The 19,349-nt window shown below is 36.1% G+C and overlaps 1 protein-coding gene across 3 annotated transcripts in view; it reads right to left on the bottom strand.

Moving 5' to 3' along the window:
• The window catches only part of MTHFD2L (methylenetetrahydrofolate dehydrogenase (NADP+ dependent) 2 like), a 145,956-nt gene that overhangs the window by 89,059 nt on the left and 37,548 nt on the right, over positions 1–19,349 (bottom strand). For 2 of the 3 annotated variants that reach the window (XM_004419173.3, XM_087434433.1), the window contains exons 4-5: positions 8,466–8,618; positions 6,890–6,997 (exon numbers count right to left, since the gene is read on the bottom strand). In XM_004419173.3, coding sequence (XP_004419230.1) covers positions 6,890–6,997; positions 8,466–8,618 — 261 coding nt within the window. The remainder of the gene's footprint in view (positions 1–6,889; positions 6,998–8,465; positions 8,619–19,349) is intronic. The other variant, XM_087434432.1, reaches the window with a different exon arrangement.

Genomic DNA, 19,349 nt, shown 5'->3' with positions numbered 1-19,349 from the left:
GGTGAACATGATGTAATCTATGCAGAAATAAAGTATAATGATGTACACCTGAAATTTATACAATGTTATAAACCAATGTTACTGCAATAAACAAAAAATTAAAAAAAATAAAGATATTGGCTTGGAAGCCTTATATTTCTAGGATTGTTTTCCTACTAATAGGGATAAAATGTGCTGAATCATCCACGTGAATCAATTCCCAGGTAACCAAATTCTTCATAGCACGAAATTGCCAGGTCAGGGTTGATGGTAGTATTCCTGATTGTGAAACAGATTTCAAGCTATAAAAAAATAACTAAATTTTAAAGCAATTAGACCCTCCTAAAACCTAGCCAAAATGAGCTAGCTAGCTCAGCCATGGGACAAGGGGCAAGTGTTAGCATGAGCCAAAGTTCTGCCCTTTCCTTTCTAGTTGTTTTGGCTAAAAGGTGTGTGTATAGGGTCTGTTTGTTAAAGCTTTATATAATTTTTGCATTTATTTTATGCTTTCCAAGATTAACAGATGAAAATAAACCCAGCAATCTTACCACAATGTCTGATTTTGCAAATATGCTTACAAGATCATAGACTAATGCTAAGTAAGTATTCTCAAGGTTCCTGCATATGAAAGTGAAAAATGCAGACATCTTGAAGAACAATGTGCTGTTTATTGCCCTACTATTCATTCTTTCTGTGGAAAAAGACCAGACTTCTGGGGTATACTAGTACAAATACAGCAAATATAGAGATAAATATATAGCCAATATAAATACAAATATATATATTGTGTCAGGATAAAAAAAAAACTTCCAGAGTCAAATACTGAATACCATTACTCTCTCAGAGACTCACAGTGCTTACTATATTAAAGGCTATACTATGTTACTATATTAAAAACTTTCAGAGTCAAATACTGAATACTATTACTCTCTCAGAGATTCACAGTGCTTACTATACTAAAGGGTATACTATGTTGTTATATTAAAGCCTGGGAGAGATATCACAGCCACGTTATATGTTTGATTTCATTTAACCCAGATTTCCCAAACTTATTTGATCAACTCTTTTCTCTTTTCTAAAAAAATTAAACCCATTTTAGATCTTGTGGCACATCAGTGGTCCAAAGAATACAGCTTATGAATAGCTGTATTAAAACTTTCATGATACTCTTGGTCTGCAAATAAAGGATTCATTCGTTTATTGAACAAAGACTTTTTGGACAGCTATTGTGCTAGGTGCTAGAGATAAACTGGGAAAATAAACTAATCTGGTCTTTGCTTTTGTGGAGTTAACAGTTCAGTGAGTGTGATGAACATTAATCAAAGAATGATACAAATAAACGATAATCGCAAACTGATAAATATCATGAAGGAAAAGTTCTTCAGTGTGTCTATGGAGGTGTGAGAGGGGTGGGAGGGGTTCTCAGAGAAGCCTGCTTGAGGAAGTTACGCCTGAGCTGAGATATAATGGATGAGTCGGAGGGAACACTGACTATTTGGGACGCTGAAGGATGATAGGTAAGAAGTTAAATCAGAACAATGATGAGGGAGGGGGCAAATAGGAGCAATGCTGGAAAGTCCTGAAAGTCTGCAGAAATATTCACCAAGTGAAGTAGAAAAAGACCTCAGAATAAGAAGAGTAACATATAAGCACACAAAAACAGAGGAAACTTCAGAAATATTTATTGATCAAACAGAATAGGGCCCACACTCTTTTAAGCGTTTAGTACCTTTATATAAATTTCAGAGCTACAAAAATCCTAAGCTAAAATATTTGTCGTTGAGAAGTTCACATTTACTATGTGTGTGTAGGAAAGGGGAACAGGTAGGCAACCAATGTGCAATGGGATTAGTATTGTGATGGCAGCATACACAACATGCAAAAGTTAGAAGATGTGGGCCTCATCTTGAAAGATGAGTGGGAGGTGAGAGGACAGCAGGTGAGGATGGAAAGAGCATTCCATGCAGAGGGAACAGGGTGTATAATGGCAAGGAGGCATGGAAGAGACGGTGTGTTTGGGGAACAGTGTGTAGTTCCGCGGAGCTTCAGCATAAGGTACCAGACAGAAAGAGAACAACCAGGCTTACAGACATTAGAAAAGGGATGCTTTGTGCTGGTAGTAAAACAAATGCCTAGTACTCTGAGGTCATGGGGAAAGAGAGAAAATGAAAGGGAAAGAGAAAGATTTGGACTTCATCATACATTTTATATAATGTTTAATGTTAGTTTCAACAGTGCACTAGTCCCAGCTGTCTGATGTAAGAAAACATATTTTACAAGTACAGTGCTTTCCAGATATTAGCTGGCTGAATTTAGGAGACACCGAAAATGAAACTGTACTCATTATTTATTCAGCTTAGAAAATGAGACTAGAATAAGCATTGGTTCTTTTCTATTGCTTTCTACTATGCAAACTCGAAATTGTAATTCAGTAAAGTCTAATCAACACAGAGGCATCAGAAATACAATATCCCCAACATCTTACCATGAGTTTCTCTAACTTAGAGGGAGTGGGAGGGGAGGGGCAGAGACTAAATGCCTCCCTGCCCCAGTTTGACAATGGTTCATTCCACAGAGGCAGCAAACATCCCACTCCACTCAGCGCCAACAAGACTAAGAGTCTCAGCCCGATCCTTTGTGTGACTCCTGCATTGCTAGGTGTTCCTATTTGGCTCCTCTTTTTGAAACCCGAGAACGCCTGGCCCAACCTGGCACTGGGTGGAGCTTAATCACACATACCACCCATTTCACGCTGCACTGCCTCGAACATCCACTGCTGTATTACTGCCTGAAGGTACCTCCTGTAGGTGGGAGATAAAGCTCCCAGGCTGGCAAAATGTTCATTTTCACTACTGGAGCCAATTTTCACAAAGCAAAGGCATTCCATTGGCAAAATTTCTTGTGGTTTTCCATTTAGATAGGATGCCCCTTGAATAAAAAATAGCTGATATACAGAAAGTTGCAGCAAAACGGCAGCTTGAGTGCAAAGCTGAACACCAGTGCAGAAGCAGTGCTTTGAGAAAACACAGTGTCCAAAGATGAACTCTGAAGGTGCAGACTGTCATCTTCTGGAAATAGAGGACTAAGTCTTTTTCACCACTGTACCCCACAGTGTTTCATAGGGAACAAGTACTGAATGCATATTGGCTGCGTGAAATTAAGAACATCTCTGGGCCCATAGGACTCTCAGCAAAATCAGCTGGTTGCTAATCCTTTCAAAATACTCTTTAAAAAAGTCCCAGCATCAATGCTACTGCAATGATACCACAACCTTTTAGTTAAAGGAGGAGCATGTAACCCCATGTTGTGGCTGTTTAGGGGGATCTATTTAGATGAAATGTTCTACATAAGAATATAAGATATGCAGAAAGGAACTTACTTTAAAAGAATTTAAAATAAAATCAGATTCTGTATTCCTTTGGTGACAATTAATAATCATAAGGCCTTGGTCATTATGGCACTTTGTTATCTTGAAGGAAAAAAATTGTTTTAGAGAATTTGAAGAACTTCTCTCTTGCTTCCTCACAGTAAAGCTAAAAATAAATACATTGTGCTAAAGCCAATGGTATTCAGTTTTCATTCTGAAAGAAGGTGAAACTGGGTAGGTTACTACATACAAAGAAGTAAAAAGAATACACAGTGATCTATAGGTGGTCACAATGGTACTCAAACATCCTAATAAGTAGTGGGGCTCATGAGAAGAGACTCTCCACTGTCAATCTCTTTATGCCCGTCAGTTAATCACGGGCTTCCCTAAGCAAATGGAATGTTTGCTTAGGGCTGCCAAATTTTATTTTGTGCCACTCAATATTTGTAATTTAAATCACCCATACTTGTATATCATGCCTCCTCTGTACCATCCTGTCCACCATCACCACCAAGACTATAAGCTCTTGGAGGACAGGAACCATGTCTCACTACTCTCTCTAAACTACACAGTGGCTCAAATGCCACATCCTCTACAAAGCCTTCTGTGATGACAGGTCCTCTGCAGAAGGTAATCTCCCTGCAGCGTCCTGCTGTGTTGAGTATCAGCACTATCCTTTTACCTCAAGATTTTAACACCTTCTCAGTCCTCTAAATATTTCAAGCCCTTGAGGAATTAAAAGAAGCTCTTTCTCACAAAACAGCTGAGATTCATGTCCTAAATAATCAAGACTAAAAGCTAGCCAAGAGTAGACACATATTAATAAAGGTAAATTACAGTATGACCATTTTTCTTCTAGTGCAATTATCTTTGGCTTTAAGACACAAATGAATCATGAGGGTTCTGAATCTCTTCTGGCAAAGAAATATAGTGGGAGCTGAACGCTCAACACTGTGAGTGTCATCAGAACAAACTATATAGATATGAATTTGCCGAGTTAATCCTCCTTCATTATTTCCATTAGCTAACAATGCACAAGTAATCTCTGCACATAATTACTACTCTAACAAACATAGACGTTTGAAATATTAACTTTCCCATAGATGCCAAATCTTCAGTAAGCGGCTCTCAACAATTCATTATAGTAAGCATGTATGTCACCATACAACTATTAAATATGTATGAGAATAAACACCACCCATGTTGCAAACTGTCCAACATCATTTTTAATATAATTTATTACCTTTTAGATACTGTAATTAGATACTGTAATTTAGATACTGTAATAACGGCACCTAGATGCTGCTATAATAAATGTAAATTTAACTACCTGACTTGTAAATAACCAATATTATAACTAATTCCACTTTTATCCAATTTTTAACATGCATTCAAGTGAGATATTTTATAATACAAAGTATATATTATTTATAAAGTTAATATGTTTTATGACATAGGAATGTCTAATTTAAAATTGCATAAAGAGGGGCCGGCCTGGTGGCATAGTGGTTAAGTTCACGTACTCCGCTCTGGCAGCCTGGGTTCACAGGTTCAGATCCCGGGCATGGACCTATGCACCACTTATCAAGCCATGCTATGGCAGGTGTCCTACATATAAAATAGACAAAGATGGGCATGGATGTTAGCCCAGGGCCAAACTTCCTCAGCAAAAAGAGGAAGATTGGCAACCGATGTTAGCTCAGAGCTAATCTTCCTCACACACACAAAATAAATAAATAAATAAATAAATATTGCATAAAGAAGGGGTAAGTTAATTTTCTTACACTTTTATTTTATTGTATTTTATAGACAAATAATTCAAAATTTAAATTTATCAAGAAATTAGCATACAATATATTGATATCTACAAAAAAAGTGCAATGTAAAGTATGATTTGAAGCATTATGATGTCCTATTTCTAATAAAATAGTTAATAGACTTTATAAATTCTACATGTAAGCAAATTATTATAAAAAAGACTAGATTTGATCCAAAAAAGAGCAAACATAAAATTCACCAGACAAAGAAAATAAAATTTCAAATGAAGGTGAAAAAATACATCATTAACCTTGGGTCATGTTATTCTAAACACTATGGTTAGTATCGCCACAGATTTAATCTAAGCATAATAATGAAAATAACAGTAATAGCCACAGTTCACATGTACCAAGGGTTTACCTCACTTACTGTGTCAGGTGGTGTAATCAGTGTTTTACATTCATGTCTCATTTAGTTTTCACAATAACCTATTGAAGGAGATATTAATATTATCTGCACTTCACAGATGAGGGAAGTGGAGGCTTACACAGATTAAATGACTTGTCCAAGGACACAGGGCTTGGCAGGAGAGGAGTCTGACTCCAAGTCTAGCCTCCTAACCACACAGTCAGCACCCAGTTCCCAGCTCTGTAGCCAACAGTTCCACCTGAAGTCTCTAAAGCTCATTTCCTTTAACCGCAAAATGCGAATAATATTAATATATGCTAGAATTATCGAGAAATAAATAAGACAGTTTATGAGACAGTACTGTGCAAGTCATGGAGCTACATAATGCTGCCTGTTATTGATGAGATAAGAAAATAAAATGTTGAAAACGAAGAAAAAACTGCTTACTGGCTCTTGGTCAAAATTTTCCAACAAAAATGGTATACCTAGGTAAACTTTCCTGGCTGTTTTACCTTGCTTAACATAGAAACTATTATATAAAGGCAAATAAATCAATACCTTTATTACACCCTAAGAGATATAAATAAGCACTAACAGATTAAGTTAGAAGTGAACAGTAAAACTGGAAATACAACTTTGTAGATGGTTACCATGAAAACTGTGTTCATACCATCAGATTTAGCCTTTTAAAGAGCTCTTCAAAACTAAGGCTTTTTAAAGTTACCTGGGGTCACTATCAGGCCTTAATTTACTAGGATCCACATATACATTCTGATTTCTGGCAATATTTAAATCCTTAGGGCCAGGAAGGAAAAATAATATTCAAAAGTCTCACTATTCATCATTTTAGATACATGATATGCTATCATTGGGCTTATTTTCCACACAGCTTTGTGGCTTAAAAAATTATTTCATATGCATTATGTCACTCAAGATCCTGAAAGTTAAAAGAGGTATTTGAAAATTTGAGATCAGGAACTGGAATTCACCAAAGTTAATAATGATAAAAAATCTATATAGCTATACATTGGTGTTGTGTGTGCGTGTGCGTGTGTGTGTGTGTGTGTGTATGAGCAGGCAGATGTCTATCAACATGTGACTTTTATGTATCTACTGGCTTTCTACGTTTCTTAGTGTCTCTATTATTAATGATGTTAAAAAAGTATGTATAGCCAAAAGAAAAAACGGGGCCACATATTTCCAGTAATTCCTTTATTCACTTTCAAGGTGCTCATGTCATTAAGTGAGGAATAAGGGAAACCATTATTTGCATAAACCCACAAATGTGCTAAGTCACATTTTCAGACATCTTTACTTGATGATTTTAAGAAGTAAGAAAATTGTAGGAGCATATAGAATCTCCAAGGTCCCACCTACCTCCTGGCCGTTCGTGCTCTCCATCAGTGTGTAAAAGCATGGCAATGGGCATCCCTACATTCTTGGATCTTCCAGCCACAACCACATTTTTTCCAAATGTTTCAATTCCTTAAAACGCAGAGTTTGATTTAAATGAAAAATCAACAGCAAGAAGCAAATTAAACATTTGAATGGCCAACTGAAACTTCTTTAAAAACTTCTAATTAAATTTGGATATTTGTGTGGCTTGTCTATAATGTGCCCACATTCGTTATTTACAAATATTTCTTTTTACACTTCTTGGATTTGTCACTTCCTCTCTGATTATGTCCTCATTAAAAAACCACAAACAAGGGCTGGCCCGATTGCGCAAACAGTTAAATGCGCACGCTCCACTGCAGCGGCCCAGGGTTCACTGGTTCGGATCCCGGGCGCGCACCGATGCACAGCTTGGCAGGCCATGCTGTGGTGGCGTCTCATATAAAGTGGAGGAAGATGGGCACGGATGTCAGCCCAGGGCCAGTCTTCCTCAGCAAAAAAAGAGGAGGATTGGCAGATGTTAGCACAGGGCTGATCTCCTCACACACACACACAAAAAAACCACAAACATTTTCAAGTTGCCATTAAATTACTTTTAAACATTGAGATTCACATGAAGAGTTAGAAGTGCAGAGAATTAAAATATATTAACTACTAATTATAAAGCAACGTACAACAATGTCAAGCTTAATTGGCAATCAAACTTTGAGCAAATCTGGGGCAAAATGAAGCAGGGAAATAAGGATTTTTCACAAAGCTCATGCACTTTACTCCAGAGGAGAGTGCTTTAGAGAAGCACTATACTTATGGACGTAGAAAAGTATGAAAGATAAAACTTGCAGATTTAACACACTTTACCTCTTTGGGGTATAGTTTCTTCATAAGTAAAATGAAGAAGTTAGAATTAAGGTTTTTCCAAGTACTAATAGTCTAATAGGATGATTCTAGGATCTGCCCTCCCTTGGAAGTTTTCTCTCTCAGTTAGAAAACAGTAGATTAGAAAGGAGAAGATGCTGCTAGAAATGGAAGAGACAGTGATAGAGGCTGAAGAGTCATACATATAAAAGACAATATGGGGTCAATTAATGTAGAGAGAAACATCTCTACACACCGCAAGGGTCTGTGAGAGCACCACTATATTCAGAACACAGTTCAAGGATAAATGTTTATAACGAAATCCTAGGTTACTGGAGATGGTTCAAACATGTTCTTCACATTTTGTTTTTAAAGGTAAGAAAAAATATAATACATTTTAGAAAATGTACATCAAAATATATTAAGTTTATAGTTTAAAAGTAGAGAGACAAACCTACTATTTGGAAAATTCATTCTTTATATGGTGCAACAGTAGTTGCCTGTAACCTGGCATATGTTCCTAATTTTATTTTATTTTGGATTATTATTTGATTTCTATAACTTTACATCTTTCTACAGATTGAAGTTTTATGGCTTATCATTTTCTTTCACCCAACAGCACTGAGACGGTTCCACCAAGGCAATGCCCAAATGCGCAGTTTGGCTCTGAGCGCGCCTGTCCTGTAGACCGAGAGTTACCAACCTGCTCTTTTGATTATTTCCCAAACAGCACTGGCAGTGGCGGGTATGAGAGAATGCTGATCAAGGCACAGTCTTCCAATATTGATAATATGAAATCCATCTACATCTTTTTCGGGAGCAATTCCATTGCATACTGTTCGCTCATCCACATGGTCTGAAAAGTAAATAATATTGGTCTAATTTCACAATTGTTATTTATTTGGAAGTCTGGAAAATGAAATGTGAAGACCTACAGCCAGATCACTTAAGATTCAGCTTCAGTAAAGGCGTAAAATAGTGACTCTTTTCCTTTTCTTGCCAATGGCTGTAATTAACTGCTGTAAGAGTATATGTAAGTAGAGGGCCAGAAGTGGCTGGCCTGCTGAAAGGGAAAAATCTGTGAAATAAGACAACACCAGTGAGATCTAGAAACAGTCAAGAGATAAGTCTTTGCCTCAATAAGTCTGCATATCTAAATCTATGTTTTTCCTATACAAGACATTTCCACAAATAGGCTTCTATTAAATATTTCTAGCTTTACAGATTAAAAGGGCCTTGTTGGTGTTAAAAATAGTCATGACACTATTAGTGTCTAGCTTCCTCCCAAATGACATAACAAAAAAGCGAATATAAAACACACAGACACACACACACCATTTCCCTGAAGCACTAGCACATTGAAATCCAAAATATCATTATGGTTTCCTATATGAAAGGAAAAGAACAAAACTTGAGTAATGAACTAATCAAATGAGATGCCCATCACCTCATTTTGAAAAGTAGTAAGTATAGAAATATAAAATAGGCTGTTACTACTCTATGCAGAGTAGCTTAGGTTACCCTAAACCCAACAATTAACTCATGTGCCAAAAATATTAAAATAAAAGTATATTTGCTACATAAAAGTTTCTTGTCCATTACACAATGGATGTCATTTAGACATAATCTTTTAAAACATTTTCAAAGTCCAAGTTCAAATTGTTTTCAAAAAGCCAAGCCTTGTCTTAGATCTTTTGTAGTCTAAAAGTGACACTACCGCCATCTTACTTTAAATAGATCCAATTTGCCATCATTAGATTACCAAAGTCCTTTACATATATAAAAGCAGCAATTTGAATCATACTCAAACAGAAATTGGGTCTTTGGAATATCTCTCCAATCAATAGTTTTTCACTTTCAATAATTGTATTCATTCTATAATGTTCTAGCCGAGTAAGCCTTTATCTGTTTTCTCTGAAGTTAGAAGATGATTATATGGGTTCTAGTAAAACATTTTTAAAATTTTATGTTTAGTTTACTATTTGAGGACAAAAATAGTGGTTCCTTTTTAAATCTGGATGATGATGATGGTGATGGTGATGATGATGATGATTCCTTTTTAAGACACCTATCCACTCACGCAAAAGCTTCATGCCATGGACTTTTTTTTTTTTTAAACCAACCCCACACATTTTAAGTTTTTTTTTTTCTTTTTTTTTGCTGGGAAAGATTCACTCTGAGCTAACATCTGTTGCCAATCTTGCTCTTTTTTTTTTTTTCCTCCCCAATGCCCCAGTACATAGTTGTATGTTCTAGTTGTAACTCCTTCTAGTTGTTCTACATGAGCTGCCACCACAGTATGGCTACTGACAGACAAGTGGTGTGGTTCTGCACCCAGGAACAGAACCCAGACCGCTGAAGAGGAGTGTGCCAAAACTTTAAGTACTAGGCCATCAGGGCTGGCTCCCATGGATATTTTTTACAACAAAATGAAAAGCTTTGTAAATGAAAAGAAAAACAACTGTATTTTAAATCTCCATTATTGAGCTAGGGCTCAAATTAGTTCATTTCTAAGTTCAAAACTGGCTAATATATGTATGGGCTGGACATTGATTGAAAGAACTCAACAAGACCTCTTTTGTAGATTTTGACAGCTATCCTCTTACCAATAAGCCTGGGCTACACTGAATTTCATCATCTACTGGTCTGTGCTGTTTCTTTCACTGAAAATAACATTAAGTTGTAACAAATAATAATTGCTCTCACACAACAGCTGAAATACTCAGGAAGAAATCTAAGCATCTAAAAATTTGGAGGCAAGCACAAGAGACTGGCAATTACAGCCCTGTCCTCTTATGTACTTCTTAAACTGCAACTCAATTCATAACTCAGGTCACTATTTCAAAACAATTCTGTCTCAAGCTAATTAAGTAATAGTTGTTTAAAAGACAGAATGTGGACATACAAAAGGTGTGATATAGAGAACACATGAAAACTGATTATTCATGTACTGGTTATTTAGCCTAAAAGAGTCTATATGAGCAGATTAAAAATAGTAAGATCATAAAAATCTAGGAAACCAATTCATACACCATTTTTATATAACTCTATGTTATCTCAGCAGTGGGATTAAATCTCACGTGCACCCTTTGCCAGGAGAGATGTACCTTTTATTATATAATGTACAGTGTATGGCAATAATATGAATTAGTATGTCGTACATTTAGTGCTTTACAACATTCTATAACCATCATACAGCTTCCCTGTTGATCTTCACAGTTACTGGAGACTAAGGTAGAAAAGATATTATAATCTTTTTTTTTTTTGGTGAGGAAGATTCGCCCTGAGCTAATATCCATTGCCAATCTTCCTCCTTTTCTGCTTGAGGAAGATTGTCCCTGAGCTAACATCTGTGCCAATCTTCCTCTATTTTGTATGCGGGACGCTGCCACAACATGGCTTGATGAGCGGTGTGTAGGTCCGCGCCCAGGATCCAAACCAGCGAATCCTGGGCCGCTGAAGCAGAATGCTTGAACTTAACCACTACGCCACCGGGCCAGCCCCATAATCTTCATTTTAAAGATGAAATTCAAAGAGTGTGAGACTGAGCCTATCTCAAACCACTACTGAGAGGAGGATGTGGAATTCAAATCCACATCTTTTTGCCCTAAAAACCAGTTTTTCCTTCTGTATTACACAAAAGTCATAAATATTAATCATCTTAAATACCACTCAAAAATTAAAATCAGATAGGGTCCCCCATCTCTTTTAATAAAGACATTGGATAATCCTAAACTATCCCAAGGAATATACTGTTTCTTCTAGGCCTCCAAATACACTATTCCTAGATTAACTATATCTAATCCATATCTAAACACATGCAAAAAAAGCAACAAACATTTTACAACCAATACTACCTTTTGTTATATATGAGTAAGAGGAATAAATTCATTTTATACTTTTGACTGACTGCTACTGAAAGTCCCCTGATGTCTCACCCCTGGGGCCCATGACTTGAAGAGAAGAAACAATCATAAGACTCAATAGCATCAATTTTTTCATAATGGCTATAACACATTTTTGATTCATAGAATATGTTGGCAAACAACTAACCACTTAATATCCTACCCAAATGACTGGGGAAACTGGCATTATTCACTTTGTGTTTGTTTTTCTCCTGTATTTAAGATCATGAGAAGTCATTAAATCATGCCAGAAAAAAAAAAGTCATCAAATTAAATTCATAACTCTGCAATAGAACAGCTCAGGGAATGCCTGAAGGGACCACACTGCAGAACTACAACACTGAATATATATTTTTGCAATTTATCTATAATATGTTTAACTGCCTTTGGACAAGGAACAGAAAAAAAAGGAACAAACAAATTACTGGTTTATTTTCCACCCAAGGATTTTTACATTACTGTTTAAAAGTACCTCTTTCCACTTCCTCAATGCCTGTTGGATAAGTGCAAGTTCATTAGCCTAGTAAATAATATATTCTTTAGCTCTATTACATCTTTTTCCTATAGTTTCCTCTCTCCAAGTGCTCCAGCCCCTTTTCCAATCGTTGTCATCACACATCCTTAACTCTCGCACCAAACTGTGTCCCATTCCCAAGCCCTTAGCATTAATTTTTGCATTTCTGTGCTATTGCTCATAATTATTTTTCCATTACTAATTCCTTCCTTTCTGTTCTTTCACACCTTATTTATTCTTCAATACATTGATCCATTGCCACCTGTTCCCTCATCACAAATTGAAATGATACATTTTTCTCCTCTGTTCTTCTATAGAACTGCTATAAAAAGTACTTAATATATTAGTTCAGTTAGTTGATCACATTAGTTATTTAATTATCTCTCTCACTTATGAGTGTGAGCTTTTTAGGGCACAGACCTTGTCTTATTAAACTGATTCACCCAGAGCCTTCTCCATCTCAGTTAATGGCAATTCCATCCTTCTGTGCTACTTGCCAAAAAAACCCTGGAGTCATTTTGAACACCTCACTTTGTTTCACACGCAACATCCAGTCAATTGGAAAATTTGTTGGCTCTTCCTTCATAACAGATCTAGCACTTCACTAGTCTCATCATGTCCATTGACACTACTCTGGTATGAGTGGCCATTCTCTCTTCTATCAATTCTTGCAACAGCCTCCTAATTAATTCTCTACTTCTACACTGGCATCTATATAATCTATTCACAAAATAGTAGGGGTTGTATTGTTGAAATGCATGTCTGATCACACCACTGTTCTCTTCAAAACTCTGCTCTTTTTGCTGTTCCAACATATCAGGCATTTCCTACCTTGGCTATAGCTCTTCTGTCTGCCTGGAAGCTTTTCCAAAAAAATTGTCACTTTGGCTAAATCCTTCTGTTCTTTCAAATCTTCGCTTAAATTCCATATGCTCTGTAAGGACTATTCTGACCACATTATTTAAAAATGTAGGTTCCATGTCTGATAATGTTGAAGTTGTTTATATTGGACCAAACTTCTCACAGAAAACAATTATAATCATTGGGAAAATTATATTAAAAGACAACTATCTGAAAACACTGGAGAGTCACTGGAAGCAGACAGATTCGGAGAAGAGCGGACGTCTGAAAGAAAGGAATGTCACTGAAAGAGCTGCCATTTTGGAAGCTTTTCTAGACATGGAACAGCTAGAACTTGGATAGAAATCTGCAGTCTTACTTGCTTTAGGAATCAAAAGACAAAGTTTGGGGCTACTACGGCAGTTGGAAAGTGAAGGGATATATCCAGAAAAAGAGAAAGCCACAGAGGGGAGACTCAAATTGTGTCTATAAATTCTACCTAAATCTGTGACGGACCCCTGAACAACACACACAGGAGGCAAACTCCAAGAAGCCCAACTAAGGCTTAGAGAACTAAATAGATTGCAATTGTGGTTGACCAAGGGCAAAGCAAAGCTGGAAGTCCTCAATATGATAGGCATTTACATAAAAAATTACAGCTAACGTCATACTTAATAATGAAATACTGAACGTTTTCCCCCAACAACAGAAGGCAAGGATGTCCACACCCACCATTTCTATTCAGTGTTTTATTGGAGATCCTAGCTGGTTGAATAAGATAAGGAAAAGCAAAAAGAGGCCTAAAGATCAGAAAGGAAGAAGTAAAACTCTCTAGTTACAGATGGCATAGTGTTTTATTTATGCAGAATATCCTAAAGAGTTTACAAAACAACAAAACAAAAGTACTAATAAAGTGAATTTAGCAAGATCACAGAGTACAGTCAATACAAAAAAAATAATTTGTATTTCTGTATACAAGCAGCAACTACTAGAAAATGAAATTTTAAAAATTCTATTTACAATAGCTTACAGGCCATAAAATGCTTAAGAGTAAGTTTTAAAATTCTGAGGATGACTTCTATAATGAAAACTACAAATCATTGCTGACAGATGACCTAAATAAATGGAAGATGTGCCATATTCATGGATTGGAAGACTCAATAATGTTAAGATGTCAACTCTTCCAAATTGACCTATAGATTCAATGTAGTCTCAATCATAACGCTGAGGTTTTCTGGTAGAAGCTGACAAACTGATTCTAAAATTTATATGGCTATGCAAAGGACGTAGAATCTCCAAAGCAATCTCGAAAATGAACAAAGTTAGAGGACTTACAATACCTGACTTCAAGATTTGCTAGAAAGCTACAGTAATCAAGACAGTGTGGTACTGGTATAGGGACAAATAGATCAATGGAACAGAACAGAGAGCACAGCTTTAGACTCACATTTATATAGTCATTTGATTTTTTACAAAGGTGCCAAAAGCAATTCATGGGAAAAGGAAAGTCTTTTCAACAAATAATACTTGAACAACTTGATAGCCATATAGAAAAAAACAAAACAAAACAAAACAAAACTGAACCACAATTCGTGCTTCATACAAAAAAATTAATTGGAAATGGATTATAAACCCAAATATAAAAGCTAAAACTAAATAGTTTCTGAGTGAAAACTTTAATTTGCGTGCTGGGTATAGGCAAAGTTTTCTTAGAAAGAACAGAGAAAGCATAAAGTGTAATAGAAAAAATTTATCAATTAGACTTGAGAAAAATTAAAATCTTATGCTCCTGAAAAGACATCATTAAAAAAATGGATAGGCAAGCCAAAGACTGGGATAAAATATTTATAAAATGCGTATCTGACAAAAACTTGTATCTGGATACATAAAGAACTCTCAAAGCTCAATCATTAAAAGATAAAATATTCAGTTAGTTAAAATGAGCTTAATACTCAAACGGGCACTTTACAAAGGAAGGTATTCAAATGGGCAAGATGCATGTGAAAAAAATCAGAATAGTAGTTATTTGAGAGTGAGAATGAAACATAGGAACAGAGATTGACTGGGAAGGGACATGAGGAAATTCTCTCAGTTGATAAAAACATTCTATATTTTGATAAGATTTTAAGTTACATGGGAGTTTGCATTTTTCAAAACTTTAGTAACTTAAGATGTGTGCATTTCAATGCATCTAAGTTTCACATGAAAACATACATATTGAACTGTAATTAATGATATGCCCACTGAAGTTTTAGAGGTACATTGTGTTCTTTTTTAAATGGTTTAAAAATAAGGTGCATTAATGGATGAATAAATGGACAGATGTGACAAAGCAAATATAACAACATGTTAACAATGATAGAATCTAAGTTGGGAGCATACGGGTGTTCACTGTGCCATTCTGCTAACTTTTCTGTATGTTTGAGATTTTTCATGATAAAACATTGAGGAGAAAACAAAAACAAAACCTGTCCTCCAACATAGTGATCCTCTTTACCATGCTCTACTTCTTTTTCCCATAGCATATCAATCTAACAAAGATAATTGCTTATTCATTGTGCTTATATTTTACTGTCTGTCTCTCCTACTACCACAATGACAGAAATTTTTGTCTGCTTTTTTCACTGATGTATTCCTAGCACAAAGAACTGTGCCTGGAAATTTATTGAATAAATGACTACTATTACCCCAGATTTATAGATGAAGAAACTGAGACAAAATTAGTGGACAACTGAGAACAGTCAGAACAGATTACCATAAGGAAAAGATGTCTCATCCTTCTATAACCTCTGATGTCCATCTTCTAAAAATATAATGAAAAACCAAAGGTGGCTTTCCTTAAAATCCTGATTTTTCAATATCTTTGCATCTGCATTATTAGATATCTGGCACTTTTAAGTTCCCTGATGCAAATTTAATATAAAAGATTCATGTTTGTTTATCTTTCATTTATTCCTTCCTTTCAGGACTAAAAATCAGAAATTTCAGGCAAATCTTTATGCTAATAGGTTTAAGTCCACACTCTGAACATGAATATAAGGCCCTTAAAAATTCATTCATTTATTCACTCAAAAAATATTTGCTGAATATCTACCATGTACCCAGCACTGTTCTAAGGGTTTAGGATACATAAGTGAACCAAACAGGAACTTACTTATTCTAATGGAATAAATGTCTGCCTAATCAAATTATTTAGCTATAGCATCTTAATGAGTTAAGTATTTTCTAGGAGTAAATGAGAGAGAGATTTTTGGAAGCTGTGTTTACTGTTCTCAAGCCAATAAATAAGTTTAAGTTACACCCTCGAGGTTCTACATCAAGGTTTTGAGACAGAAAATACTTACCAGATGCTTACCACTTGCCCAATATCATTTAAGAGCTGTTACATCATCCAGGAGTACGGGGACAAAATAGGAATGGGAAGTGACTTTAATCTCACTGTGGTACTCCACCCCCAGATCTGAGAATACAGGAGAGCTTGGAGGTGGAGTGGGAGGTGTTCTCTGGGCCAGAGAGGGGTGGATCTGGCCCTCCACCCTTCCTTAGCCTCTTTCTCCTATAGCCACAGAAACTGCACAGGATGTTCCCAGGCAGGCTTACTTCACAGGCTATAAAAAATAATTAATGGAGTGGGAACCTACACATCATGCAAAATTTGCCCTTAATGATTTTCTTGGGTGCTCTGAAAAGTACATGGAGTTCCAAAAGTCACCTTACTCTTCAGAAGCAGTGTTGAAGACAGCCTGGGTTATTAAGCCCTTGGTTTCCTAGGCACTATACACAGTGACTTCTGTCAAATAGATAGCACTGCACTCGAAGCAGTGTATATTTTATAGAGGAAAACACTCAGATAAGTGAGCATGTCTACTCTAATGAGCTGCTTCTACACACAAGGGAAAAGAAGAGAGGCTGTGTTTTGGGGGTTTTGCTTGCAAACTTCTCAAGGACAGTCAGTTTCAAATTGTTTTCTAACTACCTCTTTCCTGTAGTGCCTGGCACACAGCTATATATAAATTGAATTCTAGGTCTATTTTTTTGAACTGGTAAATGAATGGAGAGGGTCAGAGAGCAGTCATATAAATAGATCTTTCAAAGACTTGCTACAAAGAAATATACAGATGTTTCAAAGGGCCTTTTAAAACAAAGGGTAAATTCTTTATCAAAGCTGAATGCACTCAAAAATAGAATGAGGATATCATGATAAAGGAAAAAGAAAAGGATGAAAAAGAAAAGAAGTAACTACTGTTATTCCAAGAAATTTTGGATTTTGAAGAAATTTTGGGAAGTAAATCATCTCAAGTTACGTGATATAGCCCATTTATGATAGTAATCGCTCAAAAAGATGTAATTCTGTAGATCTGAGGAACTAAAAAACTCTTGGGATGGTTTCCACCTGTGAATGAATAGAGAGAGGCATATGTGGCTACACGGACCAACCAATCCCATTAATATGTAAATCATATCAAAGTGATTTACCCAGTTTCCAGAATAAACCATTAACCTTCTTAAAAAAAAAAAAAAAAAAAAAAAATCACTGCTTGCTCAATGCTGCCATCATGTGGTTAACATAATCCACACACAGGAGAATCTTCCATTTTGTTCCTCTTGCATATAAATTTTTTGATAAAAATGTTATCTATGAGAAATTTTTTTTAAAAAGTGGATAAATTACATTGTGGGGATGGATTTGTTTCTATGTGCACACTCAAATCATGTCAGAAAGGATTTGAACAAAATATTATGTTGGAAATCTGGCCTTTTTTCTTTGAATAAACCTCAAATGCATAAATTGGTTGAATCATAATTCATGGCTTGTGACATAATCTCAACATTGGTCCAAGTACAATCCGATTTTAAATAATTAATTACTTACTTTTCATAATAAGCTAGGAATATGCAAATCCACCACCCAAAACAAAAGTTATGGTCTTGACAGTAATCTACATTTAACCATATAATCTACTCATTAACCCATCCCCTTTTCTGCTCCAACCTGACATCAACTTCATCCTGCATCCTGTGCTCATCATTCCCTTGACTTCCTTTCCATATAGTTTTATTGCATTTATTTGTATTCCTAATAGATTTGGTCTTTAAAAAAAAACAAAAACAGCTTTATTTAAGAATATTTGAATATGACAGAAATGCACATATTTAAAGTGTACAATTTGATAAGCTTTGACATATGTATATACCTGTGAAACCATCACTATGATCAAGCTAATGAACACATATACCATCCTGAAAAATTACCTCATGCCCCTTTTCCTCGTCCCTTCCTCCCTCCCACTCCTGTCCCCTCTCTTCCAACCACCTGTAACCACTTGCTATGGAATGAATTGTGTCCCTCGAAAATTCATATGTTGAAGCCCCAATCCCTAATGTAATGGTATTTGGAGATGGGGGCTTTGGGAAGTAATTACGTATAGACAAAGCCATCAGGATGGGGCCCTCATGATGGGATTAGTGTCTGTATAAGAAGAGACACCAGAGAGCTTGCTCTTTCTCTCCGCCATGTGAGGATACAGAAAGAAGGGCCATCTGACAGCCAGGAAGACCGCTCTCACCAAAACCTGACCATGGTAGCATCCTGATCTCAGACTTTCAGCCTCCAGAACTGTGAGAAAATAAATTTCTGTTGTTTAAGCCACTCAATCTATGGTATTTTGTTATGGCAGCCCCACCAGACTAATAACTACTGATCTGCTTTCTCTCACTACATATTAGATTGCATTACATAGAATTTTATACAAAAAGAATCACAGATTATGTACTATTATTAGCCTGGGTAATTTCACTCAGCATAATTATTTTGATATTCATCCATGCTGTAGTGTGCATCAATATTTCATTCCTTTTTATTGCTGAGTAATAGTCCATTGTATGGATATACCACAGTTTATATCAATTCACCTGTTGATGGACAGTTGAGTTGTTTCCAACTTTTGGTTATTACAAATAAAGCATCTATGAACGTGCACTATACAAGTCTTTAGATTGACATATGTTTCCTTTTCTTTTAGGTAAATACGTAGACATGGAACGGCTGGACCATATGTTAGATATATACACACGTAACTTTTCTCATTTTTATTTTTGCTTGAGGAAGATTCACCCTAAGCTAACATCTGTGCCAGTCTTCCCCTATTTTGTATATGGGTTCCCACCACAGCATGGCTGCTGACTAGTGGTGTAGGTTTGCACCTGGGAACTGAACCCAGGCCGTCGAAGCAGAGCACGGTGAACTTAACCACGAGGCCATGGGACAGCCCCATGCATGTAACTTTTCAAGACACTGCCAAACTATTTTTCAAAGTGTACCATTTTG

This window comes from Ceratotherium simum, chromosome 8, assembly GCF_057802395.1.
Source record: "Ceratotherium simum simum isolate JZ-2026a chromosome 8, ASM5780239v1, whole genome shotgun sequence".
NCBI lineage: Eukaryota > Metazoa > Chordata > Mammalia > Perissodactyla > Rhinocerotidae > Ceratotherium > Ceratotherium simum.
Note: the sequence above shows the minus strand (reverse complement) of the source record. Positions and strands in the feature narration are given on the sequence as shown.